Raw genomic sequence first — 13681 nt, 5'->3', positions numbered from 1 at the left:
AGGTAGGCTGTCATTGTAAATAATAATTTATTCTTAACTGACTTGCCTGGTTAAATAAATACATTTTAAAAAATGTGTTGAGCAGCGCCCTATTCACCAGACTGATCCTTTATCCACAATCATTCACATATTATTTTCTAACATTGGGGACTGCTAGAAGGAAACCAGGGCATGAATAGAATACAGTCCATTTTGTGAGGTTGGTACTTGATACAAAAAATGACGGAGGGGTAGTACTGAACCCAACATGGCCAATTTATCAGGCCTAATGCAATGGTACTATACTACCATCTAGTGTTGGTGGCCTGTACTACAGCAATTCCCTGCACAATCCTGTAGTAGTCTGGTTAAATTACAATAATGAAACGTGGTGATAAATCAATATGGCAGAGTCATTTATATCCACCTGAAAAATCTTAGCAGTCAGTAAAGAGAGCGAGATAATAATAATTTATACTGTCTCTTTCCAGTGTCCACCTTCACCTCCCTTAAGCATTCTTCTCTTGACATCTATTATTTTAGTAAAACCTTCAAATAACCTTTGTACCGCTTAGGCATGACAACAACTAAAAAATATCTTTAGTGAGGGAATTACATGGTCCTGCATGAACTGAAATGTTACTGCTTCGATAATAGAGATAATAGTGTGTGTTGTGACAGTTGGGAATATGGGAATTAACCAGTGATTGACATCTCAGTAGAGCTCTTCTATTCAAGACATTATACATTGGGTTAGGGCCGGGTCGGGCCTGTTTTTCATCAATAATTGGGGTACACGCAGGGCTCAGAGATCACTAAATTGATCACTAACATTTTGAACCTGAGCCATTTACGTGTGCTCTGCTGCGCAGTACAGTCATAGCTGACTAAGTGTCACACCCTGATCTGTTTCACCTGTCCTTGTGATTGTCTCCACTCCCCTCCAGATGTCGCCCATCTTTCCCATTATCCCTTGTGTATTTATACCTGTGTTCTCTGTTTGTCCATTGCCAGCTCTTCTTGTTTGAAAAGTCAACCAGTGTTTTTGTTCTCAGCTCCTGCTTTTCCCAGTCTCTCTTTTTCTCGCACTCCTGGTTTTGACCCTTGCCTGTCCTGACTCTGAGCCCACCTGTCTGACCACTCTGCCTAACCTGACCCTGAACCTGCCTGCCGCCCAGTACCGTTGCCCCACCTCTGGTTTACTGACACCTGCCTGCCTTGACCTGTCTATTGCCTGCCCCTGCTGGAATATTAAACCATTGTCAATTCGACGTGTCTTGGTCTTACCTTGATTCTTGATACTAAGATCATAACATGGTGTCAGAAGTGCTTCAACCTCGTCAAAAATAAGACATGAGAAATTATTTCACCGAAAATACGGTTCCTTGAGTTTTGTCTGACTTTAGAGTGACAAAATGTAGCTAATTGTTTACTGTTGTCTCATGTCTCTTAATTGAGCAGCCCAAGTGCAGCCGTTGCTATGGATACTTATTTACTCAGAGCCGACAAGAGCAGAGCACATGCAGAACGAGCTGAGTGCAGGGAGCAAGTGACAGATATAGAGGAGCAGCTAATCGATTTACTAACTTTTTGATTTTTGGCTTCGGGCCGGGCCTTAAATTTGGCAGAAGCATTCGTGGCTGGGTTGGGTAGGGCCTGGGGTGTCAGGGGCATTAAAATTCATGCTTGTGCAGGGCCCTACATCTCAGTGCTGTTGTTGTTTGCTGCTCTTCATTTTGCAGTCTTTAGAAAGCTATTGTAAATGACAATATACTGTATCTAAATGTTTCCATTTCAAATGCATCTATAACAACATGCTTATAAGCAACTCTGGCCCAAACACCCAAAGCAGCAAGCAAAGAAGAGCGATGCAGGGCCAAACAACCCCACGTCCAAGCAGACCAGATATTTGCTCCGACCACCCAATCAATCTCCGCTTCCTGTGCCTTGCTCCCAGCCGAGGTACCGGCATCTGGGGAAAGTCGCCATTGGTAATTACAAGCTTCCTCAAGAATGCTACACGTCTTTCCAGGGAGTTTGCACGTAGTGCGTAACAATGTGCACATGGACTGGTGCACAGGACTGGGTCGAGCGAGGGCCGCCTGAGCGGGATCCAAGCCAAGACAAACTGCTCATAGATTGGGAGTATCTTTCAGAGAAATGCTATAACCACATGACTCTGGGGGCATGTGCTTAACCCCGAACCCGTCTTAGGCAACACCGTCTCGGTCGTTTTCTTAACCATCTTACTCAGTGCACCAGCAAATTGAAGAATAACTAATTGTTTGTTTTAGTAGTGTGAATTGTTCCTGTTTGCACCGAGGTGAAGAGCAGAATAATTGAAGGAAGGAATCCAAGCCTCACCTTATCACTTGGCCTTGTCAGGCTTGATTGTAGATCTTTCGACCGAAGTCGCAAGAGTGCGACTCCCCATAGTATGTTGTAATGAAGTTGACTGACTGAAATGGAACTAGTGGCAACTGAGCTGCCACCAATGTTTAGGAGCGACTGCCCCTATAAATCAATTAATCCTTTTGAAATGGCCTGTGGCATCGATATAAGTCAAAATTGACTACAAAGTTTAAATAGGATAATTATAGTCATAAAGTCAGAATTGTCTAAAATGGAGTTTGGAACCTCAGTGTGTCACAACAAGTAAATTAAGGTTGGGTTTGGATTACAATTGTGTCAACAAATCATGCTCCCTTAAGCCAAGCTCCAAGTGCAAATCGCCCCTCTGCCCACTTCGCTTCCCTTCATTGAATGGGGATCCTTTCTTTCATCGCCCCCATCCAACGTGTTCAAAGGATCACCGACATTTGAAACTAGCTAGCTGGCTAACGTTAGCCTGCCTCAATATGACTTAGATTTGGCTTGGAAACACGATAACATTTCACAAGAAGGCAAATAATTAGTAGGAAAACCTTTTCTCATGATTGTGATGTCGCCAGATTAACTTTAGATGCAGTATAACTTAAGCCAGCTAACTAAGATTGCGGGGACCACCGTTGTCACGACTTCTGCCAAAGTCGATGCCCCTCCTTGTTCGGGCGGTGCTCGGGGGTCGACGTCACCGGTCTTCTAGCCATCATTGATCCATTTTTCATTATCCATTGGTTTTGTCTTGTCTTCCTACACACCTGGCTCCAATTCCCATTCATTACATGTTGTGTATTTAACCCTTTGTTTCCCCTCATGTCCTTGTCAAAGATTGTTTGTTGTTTTGCGCGTGTTGTCATTTTTGGTGCCCATGTTTCCTTTTTTTTTGTACTTTGGTTTTTGGAGTTTGTTTTACTTTATTAAACTACTCCAGTTCCACCAAGCTTGTTTCTCCTGCGCTTGACTTCTCTGCCACCTACACACACACATCTTGACAACCGTATTAGTATTGCTAGTTATTTTTGATCAAATTTGCTAGTAACAGTTATGCCAAGATTGAAATCTCTCTAAAGTAAATTTGACAACATCATAATATGGCAAAGTTGTTTCCTACAAATTATTTGCCTACTTCAGCAATGTCATCGTATTTCCATATCACTCTGCATTAGTGTAATTTAGATGAAACAGTCATTAGCCTCTGAGGTGTAACCCATGTCTAGGCCACAAATAAATATTGGATGCAGCTACTGTATGGTGGTATAGCTAACTCATGTCTGACTACAACTAGCAGCAACAAATTCAAACCAACCCGAGGGCCATAGCAAAACATGTCAAAGTTGGTTGCATAGTGTAACAGCGTCACCGACCTGAATCTTATCCAATTTGGAGCCAGTCAGTCTACATCTGTAAAGAATATAATTATATTCCAAATGAGATTATGTTATTTCTCGAGCTATGTTTATAATTGAGGGAGGATGACAATCGCTGACCCTGTTTTTCTGCCTGACAAAGTGCATAATTGGGTGCTAGAGTGATTCCCTGGTCAGGCTCCCGAGTGGCGCAGCGGTCTAAGGCACTGCATCGTAGTGCTAGAGGTGTCACTACAGACCCTGGTTTGATCCTGGGCTGTATTACAACTGGCCATGATGGGGAGTCCTATAGGGAGGCGCACAATTGGCCCAGTGTCGTTAGGGGAGGGTTTGACCGGGGTAGGCAATCATTGTAAATAAGAACTTGTTCTTAACTTACTTGCCTAGTTAAATAAAGGTTTAAAAAAATTGTGTGGATGCCAGGACCTACCAGAAGGAGCAGGTGGGTATCATAACATGTCTAGCAATGGTTTAGCAACCTCCAAAAATCATTACATTCACTATTCATTTACTATTTTCACAGCTTGTTAGGCAAGACCTCAGAATAAAAGTGTATAATTTGACACAAGTACCCTTATGACACCACCTCCATCGTTGCCAGAGTCTCCCTCAACTCCTATGAAAAGGACACACCATCATGAGGCCTCTGATAGTGACCCGATCTTTTCTCAAAAGAACCCCATCAGGTGGATGGAAAGTGTCATTAAAATGGACGTACAACTTGATACTTCAGACAAGGAAAAATGATGGATAGCTAATTAAAATAAAAAACGATCAACTCAAATCTTAGGATGAAGCTCTAGAATTGCATTGTCATCACTGGGAGTCTGTGTAGAGCTTTTTGTCAGTCATTCAACTAACCACTAGCACACTTTTATGATATCAATGACAATAGACTTTGTATTGCTCACATTATACAGAAACTGAATGGATTCTGATTTAACAGCAGAAAAATGCATATTAAACACACATAGAGAAAAATATGGACTACACACTGCCGGACAAGGACAGACATGACAAAAATCATTTTCTTAATTTGAGTCACTGTAAGCATCCCAAAACTGTTTCACTTATTTGTCCACTTTGGGGTTGTAACGTGTACGCTAATAGTCGGGAAGCAAGTACAGGGAGTGAATTTTATAAATAAACGAACATGGAGCAAAACAAGAAACACGAGTAGCGTACAGACATGAAACAGAAACAATAACGCCTCAGGACAGAACCAAGGGGAGGTATATAGGGGAGGTAATCAGGAAGGTGATGGAGTCCAGGTGAGTCTCATGAGGCGCAGGTGCGCATAAAGATGTTGGCAGGTGTCGTGTCTTTGGGCACCATTAACTTGAAGACATGTTTATCAAATAACTCCCTGTAATTATTATCACGCGATTAAACTGATTAATCGTTTAATTGTAATTAACTAGGAGATCGGGGCACCAAGGAAAATATTCAGATTACAAAGTTATAATTTTCCTAATATAACTTTCCTATATTATAACATTATATATTATATTATATTATATTATAGTATAGGCCGATTATCTTCTGGTTTAAATGGTGTATTTTACCTCGCGTCCAGTCTCATTCCAAACGTCGTAAATTGTTGTATCTGCACGAATCCAGCCTTTACTAAAGTCATCCTGTCACGTCCTGACCAGTATATGGGTTATTTGTTATTGTAGTTTGGTCAGGACGTGGCAGAGGGTATTTGTTTTATGTGGTTCGGGGTGGTGTTTTTAGAGAAGGGTATTTGATTTATGTATTCCGGGGTTTTTGGGCACTGTTCCTTGTTTATGTATCTCTATGTTTAGTTTGGCTTGGTTTAGTTTGGTTTAGTTTGGTTGTATTTCTATGTTTAGGTTAATGGGGGGTTGGACTCTCAATTGGAGGCAGGTGCTTTCTCGTTGCCTCTGATTGAGAGTCCTATATATGGGTATGTGTTTGGTTTAGTGTTTGTGGGAGATTGTTTCTTGTTTTGCGTGTGTGAGCCTTACAAGACTGTTTAGTTGTTCGTGAGTTCTTCGTCGTTTTTGTTATTTTGGTGTTTTTTTGGTTTCAATAAAATATCAAGATGAGCATTCACATTCCTGCTGCGTTTCGGTCCTCCATTCCAGACGACAACCGTGACACATCCATACATCAATTGTCTTAAAATTATTTATTTACTAAACTAAGTAATTCACAGAAAGCATACAAACAGTAATTATCGTCACAAAGAATTGGTAGAGTAATGTGCCCTAGTGGGCTAAACAGGCATGGCTGGTGTCTTGTTAAACAAAGGGTCATAAAGGGCAGCTGAGAAGACACTACAGAGTTGATAAATATTAACAATTGATATGCTAATCCTTTGCACATGAACGCTCATTCATTCGGGAACAATTGCAATCAATATATATTTACGCTCAGTGTGTCGTCGGGATCTTTGTTGGAGAGTTTTTGTCCTGTTCTCTCTCTCTCCCTCGGTTAGAATGGATCTTTCAAAGCGACATTCATTAATGTCGTTATAGAATGGATGTTTCGTTGGTCTTCGCGTTCAATGGTATAATTTCTAGCTGCAGACTATTAATTAATATCAAAGACTTGTTATTATTCTTTCGGTCTCGATAGTCTAAAAGTTTAACCACGTGGTATAGTTAACTTTCAGTAGAGGAATTGGATGGTCAAACCTTGGCTCTCTCTTCTGAGCTAAGTTGGTTTGATGAAAGAAAATCAGGGTTTTATACGTGAACATAGAACAGGCTTGTCACATGACGCCTGGTTCTGTCTGTGTCCCTGGGGGGCGTGCCGATGACTGATTTAAGCTTTGAACAGAAATACATTCTATCACATTAACATCAGTACAAAGCATCTCAACGTATTCCAAATAGCTTTATCCTTATTAATACATTTTATACAACCATTTAGCTGAGGCTATTATATAAACAGTTTTATGGTAATATGGCTATATTGTCTCTTCTGAGTATCACACAATTGTACCAAGCGGACCAGTTCGTAGCTGGATTCTTCACCGATCTTTTATACCTTCTCCAGAACATAAATGTCGTTCGGTTCCCCAATTCTGTGAGTTGGAAGAATTTCCTTGTCTCTCTATGAAACCCCTCTCTGTCTCAACTGGGCCTGTTAGGCAGGACATTTCCTTTGGAATTTACGACCGCCTTGACAGGGCCTGGGTAGGGAGAGGTAGGTAGGGGGATGGTGCAAGGGGGAGGGGGTCAACTGTGCTCCCTGTTCCCAGAGAGAGGGCAACGTCATGACACAGGTATGCGTAATAATGAATGAACTGGTGACAACGAGCGCAAGTGAGTAGACGTGACGGGGTGATAAAGTTTTATGATGATTTTCACGAAGGTCCATGTCTGTGGGTCATATTCTGGTATGGTAATTACTTATGGGAGGATACAAAATTATAATCTTTTTATTTTTTATTGTTTCACTCATGCTCTGTTGGAGCAGGGCGTTGAAGTATTTCACTGTGCCCTGCAATTACACCTGAGACCCAGTGCATGTGACTAATCTAAATGTGGTTATCACTGGCATTGGTTATTTGGGTCAAGAGGATAGGGGGTATGAAATGTAATTTTGTATTATCAGGGAACAATCGTTGCAAAATAAAAGATTATTATGTGCCGAATACGACAGGTGTAGACTTTACTGTGAAATGCATACTTATGAGCCCATTTCCCACCAAAGCAGAGCTAAAAAGTAAGAAAAATATTTGCTAAATAAAAAATAAATAGTAACACAATAAAAACAATAACGAGGTATATACAAGGAGTACCAGTACCAAAATAAGGCAATTGATATGTTATTAATTTGATAATACAACACAAATGAAGGTATGTAATAATTGAAATGTTAATGGAGGTCAAAAGTCATACCTCTATGCATTTTGGGATATATTGAGACAGAATGGCCAGTATTGGGATTTGCTTCATTATCACATTGTAGCCAAGATGATAATTACACCAACATTCCCATTGGAAAAGTTTCATAGAGTCATCATATGTAGATTTAGTGTAAAATCAGTCACAGCAGTCTATTTTCAAGTAAGAGCAACAAGGGTTGAAAATGTGTGTTAATGTGAGGAAAATGCTAAAAGATGGCCCAGAGATGTGAGTTATATGTATTTAGCTAAATAATACCAGTGTGTCTGCTAAATTACTAAAATGTAAATTTTACAATGGTAGAAATATGACATATGACTAAACGCCGAAAATAAGGTCTGAGGTTAAGCCAGGCTTAGGAGATCGTCTACGTTTTCTTCTATGAGATAATATCAGTCATTTAACATGACCTTTATGAATGACGAAGCCTTTATGTGCATCCTGTTTCCATTGATCATCCTTGAGATGTTTCTACAACTTCATTGGAGTCCACCTGTGGTAAATTCAATTGATTGGACATGATTTGGAAAGGCACAAACCTGTCTATCTAAGGTCCCACAGTTGACAATGCATGTCAGAGCAAAAACCAAGCCATGATGTCGAAGAAATTGTCCTTAGAGCTCCGAGACAGGATTGTGTTGAGGCACAGTGTCACAGGCGTCGTAAGGATTAGACCAAGGCGCAGCGTGAATAGTGCTCATTCTTCTTTCTTTAATGAATACACTTTACAAAATAACAAACGACCAACAGTTCCGTCAGGTAAAACAACTAAACGGAAAATAACCACCCACAAAACCCAAAGGAAAACAGGCTGCCTAAGTATGGCTTCCAATCAGAGACAACGAAAGACACCTGCCTCTGATTGGAAACCATACTCGGCCAAACCTGGAAAACGAAGCATAGAAAATGAAAACTAGAACAAATTCCCCTTGAACCAAAAAAAAACAAAATACACAAAACAACCCCCCTGCCACGCCCTGACCATTCTACTATGGCAAATGACCCTTTTCACTGGTCAGGACGTGACACACAGATCTGGGGAAGTGTACCAAAAAATGTCTGCAACATTGAAGGTCCCCAAGAACACAGTGGCCTCCATCATTCTTAAATGGAAGAAGTTTGCGAACGCCAAGACTCTTCCTAGAGCTGGCCGCCCGGCCAAACTGAGCAATCCGGGGAGAAGGGCAATGGTCAGGGAGGTGACCAAGAACCCGATAGTCACTCTGACAGAGGTCTCGAGTTCCTCTGTGGAGATGGGAGAACCTTCCAGAAGGTCAACCATCTCTGCGGCACTCCACCAATCAGGCCTTTATGGTAGAGTGGCACATGACACATGACAGAACGCTTGGAGTTTGTCCAAATGTACCTAAAGACTCTCAGACCATGAGAAACAAGATTCTCTGGTCTGATGAAACCAAGTTTGAACTCTTTGGCCTGAATGCCAAGCGTCACGTCTGGATGAAACCTGTCACCATCCCTATGGTGAAGCATGGTGGTGACAGCATCATGCTGTGGGGATGTTTTTCAGGGGCAGGGACTGGGAGACTGGTCAGGTTTGAGGCAAAGATAAACTGAGCAAAGTACAGAGAGATCCTTGATGAAAACCTGTACCATAGCGCTCAGGACCTCAGACTGGGGCGACGGTTCACCTTCCAACAAGACAATGACACTAAGCACACAGCCAAGACAACGCAGGAGTGGCTTCGGGACAAGTCTCTGAATGTCCTTGAGTGGCCCAACCAGAGCCCGGACTTGAAAATAGAGACCTGAAAAGAGCTGTGCAGCAACGCTCCCCATCCAACCTGACAGAGCTTGAGAGGATCTGCAAATACAAGTGTGCCAAGCTTGTAGCGTCATACCCAAGTAGACTCGAGGCTGTAATTGCTGTAATCGCTACAACAAAGTACTGAGTAGTGGCCGCTGGCGAGAGTCGGGCCCACTCTCTGGGTGTTGGCCCCCCTTCTCCCTGGGTCGTTCCCATCCCTCGATCTCCCTAGTGCAGGGAGCTAGGTGGATATAATGACCATAACAAGCGTTCTTATCACATGTAAATGCACACTGGACAGGTGTAATGAACACGTGTAAATGACCATAACAAGCTTTCTAATCCCCTGTAAGTGCACACTGGACAGGTGTAATGAACACGTGTAAATGACCATAACAAGCTTTCTAATTGGCGCGACAGCTGATAGAAAAGGTTATTCTTGATTTGGAAGCGAGGGTATTGCCAGTCACTCACCCCAGAAGTAGCTGTCCATCCACCGCTATGGACTGCGACGGCTTTCAAGTTCGTATCCTCCCACTGGGCAGTCCCGAATTGTCCCCTCAGTTGGCACCCAGTGGGTGTCTTGACTGGTCCCTCGAAATCGAGGCGGGGGAGGATGGGCTCCTCCTCCTGTGGTTCACCAGGGGTTCGGGTTCCGGCGCCCCTTCCGTCTCTGGACACGTAGATCTGGGTTTGTCAACCGCTTGCTCCGGGCTGCGTAGGCGATGGGTTGTCCACGCTCTCGTCTTCGGCCGGCTCATACCTTTTTCCTCAGCTCGTGCCTCCACAGTGCCATGAACAGAGGACAATCTCGTCCCACAAGGAGGGGTACCGGCGACACCGGTACGGCACCCCCCATCATCTTGCAGCTCCCTTGTGGTGTCACGATATTAGCCCGTACGGTTGGATAACGCTTTGTGTCACCTTGGACACAGGAAATGGACATCTCCCTACCACATTCGGTCCCCTGGTTCAGCAGGCTCGTGGTTACGAGCGTAACCATACTTCTGGAGTCTACTAGAGCTTCCGTGTCGTGTCCGTCAGCCTTCACCGGGAACATGGTTGCCCTTGGTTCATGGTGCGCCCAACAGGAGGGGACGTGGTTCACTGCGTAGCCCACCTCGCATCCGGGGCTTGCTGACAGCATCGACTCTTCTCGAGCTGGACAATTCCAGGTCACATTCAAAACACCTCCTTTGGTCTCCATCTACCTGGGGGCGTCAGGGGCGGGTCGGTCGGCTCTCCCCCAGCCATCTCTCCACCGGTCTGCGGCCTTTTGGCCCTGCCGGCTGTTGGTTCGGGGTATACAGGGGTGGGGCTGTCCTTCCGTCCCCTCGGACGGGTCCCCAAATCGGCCCGCCTCCCACTCAGCAGGGCCTCAGTGTTCTGATGTGTCTCCACTGCTCCCAGGAGGCCCTCCAAGGTCTGGGGCGTGCATAGACTCACTGCTCTCTTCATGTTGTGGGGTAGCGCCCCTAAGAAGCGATCCAGGACCACTTTGTCTAGGATGGAGAGGGTGGTTAGGAGCCATGCCCTGGTGACGCGCAGTAGGCCGCTCATCTGGGCTTGGGGGGGATGCGTCAGCCACGAACCTCCAGTTGTGGAACAGTTGCGCCCGATGGGCCAGGCTGTACCCGTAGTGGCTGAGTATCTCCCGTTTGAGTCCATCGTAGTTAGCCGCTTGTTCGTCGTTAAGGTCCCAATATGCCTTTTGGGCATTCCCGGAGAGGAACGGGGCCAGCAGACTTGCCCACTTCGGCCTTGGCCATCCTTCCCGTAGTGATGTCCGTTCAAACGTGCGGAGGTATGTTTCGATGTGGTCGTCTTCTGTTAGCTTGATTAAAAACTGGTTTGGATGTGATCCAGGAGACGCTCCTCCTTGGAGCTTCCTGATTTCCTCAACGAGGTGGACGTATTGTAGCCGCTGTTCATTCCTAAACCGCCTGTTGTGCTTGTTGGGCCCGGACGAACTGAGCTATCAACTCGTCCATGCTGATGCTGCGTAAACGTCAACCCTGATTTGACCACGTTAACAGAATGCCCACATTCTCCACCACTTTTGGCAGACCAGGGGTTTTGGTCAAAACATTTATACAGATCAGACACAGACAGAGTAGGATTAGCTCAGTTTCAAGGGTGTTTATTTGAATTACAAACCAAAAGAAAAGAATAGGTCTCCCCCAGGAGACCTTCTCCGGGATACCGTCTTCTGGGCTCCGGGTCTTGCTGTATCCTGTGGGGAACAATACTGAGCTCCCTCCGTTATCCCTGGGACTGAGCACGACTATACAGTAGCAACGTCTCTTCTCTCAGTCCCCTCTCCCATGTGCTGCCCTTCCGGCAGCTTTATGGGACTCGTCCAGCTGGTGAGCGATCAGCCCCTTGATTACTCACTAACCACAATCAGCCCCAATTAGTCCTGGCCGGAGAGCCCGTTGAGACCTGGCACATCCAGCAGAGGGAGCCATCGGCTTGTGATGTAGACTCCGTCTGTCACCAGGCCTCGAAGAGTCTTCCCCTGGTGGCTGTACGCCACAATTAATTTAAATATTCTCTGAAATCATCGTCAATCAATATTTACGCTATAAATCCTTTGCAATTTAAAACCATTTGATTGTGAGAGATTGCGAAAACATACTTTTTGTGTTTTGATGATGCCTTTTACATGTACTAAAACACCAACAATGGTTTTCACAGTGCTAACAAGAACACACCAATATTCAGATTGAAGGACCACTTTCGGTGTTTCAGAGTACTTCCATTCTGTTTTCAAATACATTCAGTGTATTATAACACATACATTGGGGTGACATTCAAACACCCTCCAAACACCAGATCTCAGCTAAGGATGCACTACTTTTCATGGTTTCACTACACGATCATGGTGTTTTGAGTCTTTCTGTTTTAACAGTGCATACAAGGATTATCTTTATAAGAAGCGCTATAAGTGATCCATCCACTGGTGAACTCTCATGGTGTAGTGCACTTCACACAGTAACTAGGCCTACACAATATCTTCTCTATCGGCTTTATCTGTTGTTATCTGTCACTGTGCTTTCCATGGTTCCTCTTCCTTTCACCAGACACAAGATGAAAACACAGGTAAGTATTCTTAGTAAAATATAAGATATTTATTATAGATGAAAAAACGTAGCAGAAGTAACAAAAGTTTATGAATAAAAACATGCAAAGTATGAATTTTCTGACACTCTTACAATGAGATCATAACCCTCTTGTATATAAAAAAAATGTGTTATAACAATATCCTTCATATTTACAAAATATATTTACATAAAATCACCCCAGAAAATATAGAACTAAGAAGAAACAGGTAGCTGGGTCTTGTGACACCCTTGTCATTGATTTGATTCTTGGTGCTGAGAGGAAAGATTAACAGTAGGTGTTGTGTTCAGTTTTTGACTGCGTACTGTTCCTTTATATCCTGAGTCCCCCTCTGATAGTTGTAATGACATCATTGGATTAGGCCCGTGAGGTCTTGATGTGAGCCGCTTTGGTCCTAAAACAGATATAAAATGTAAAATGGAATATCATTCATTTGTATTGTCACGGCTACAACCACACTTTTAGTCCTACAGTTCTCTGTTCATGAGAATGATTCTCACCCCAGTCGGCTGACGTGCTCTATCACCCAGTTCTGGTCAGGGTCTGCACACACATCATTACCCTTTTTAGTGTGGAATCTGGAAGAGACATAAAGCATAAGTTCATATTGAACTCTCTGTTTTTACACTTACTGCATTATAGAATTGTTTGATTGCTAAAACTACAGTATAGTACGCTATTTATAGTAGCTATAATGACATTCTTCTGGCTTTATTACTTGCCATACAATGCAATCAGATACTCCAAAGATACTCACATGATGGCAAAGATACGGCAGGTTTCTGATATGGTCTGTATGGTATAGCCTTCGATAACTGTGAAAGGCGTTTTACGAAGAGTATAACTCTCACAGCATCCTCTCCTACGACGTGCTGTCAAAAAGGAACAAATAAAGGATTTACGAGGAATGTTGAGAAACACAAAATATTACCCTAATTGTCCAGTTGTTTATTTCTGTTTTTCAGTAATTACACACAGAGACACACAGACTAAGACAAAACTTTCACAGCAGAATATTTACGTCGTTTAGCTGCAGAAGTTTCCGTAGCAAAGAGCCCCAAAGCCAGTAGCACCAGCAGTACAATCACAGGGGCTCTCATCTGGGCCATTTCTTCTTCTGTGATGCTGTGGTTAGTGATGAGCTGAGTTGAGCTGCTGTCTTGTCTTCAAAGAGAAAGCTTCAG

At 43.5% G+C, this 13681-nt stretch overlaps 1 protein-coding gene across 1 annotated transcript; it reads right to left on the bottom strand.

Annotated features, from left to right (window-relative positions):
- Positions 1–12481: 12481 nt before the first annotated feature.
- Positions 12482–13681, bottom strand: ccl20a.3 (chemokine (C-C motif) ligand 20a, duplicate 3). The gene is made up of 4 exons (XM_029724705.1): positions 13519–13681; positions 13255–13369; positions 12998–13075; positions 12482–12891 (listed from the first exon to the last, which is right to left on the bottom strand). The coding sequence occupies exons 1-4, from the start codon at positions 13604–13606 to the stop codon at positions 12855–12857; spliced, it is 318 nt and encodes a 105-aa protein (XP_029580565.1). The 5' UTR covers positions 13607–13681; the 3' UTR covers positions 12482–12854.

This window comes from Salmo trutta, chromosome 31 (genome assembly GCF_901001165.1).
Source record: "Salmo trutta chromosome 31, fSalTru1.1, whole genome shotgun sequence".
Taxonomy (NCBI): Eukaryota; Metazoa; Chordata; class Actinopteri; order Salmoniformes; family Salmonidae; genus Salmo; species Salmo trutta.
The sequence above is the reverse complement of the archived record's forward strand: the minus strand, read 5'-3'. Positions and strand labels throughout refer to the sequence as shown.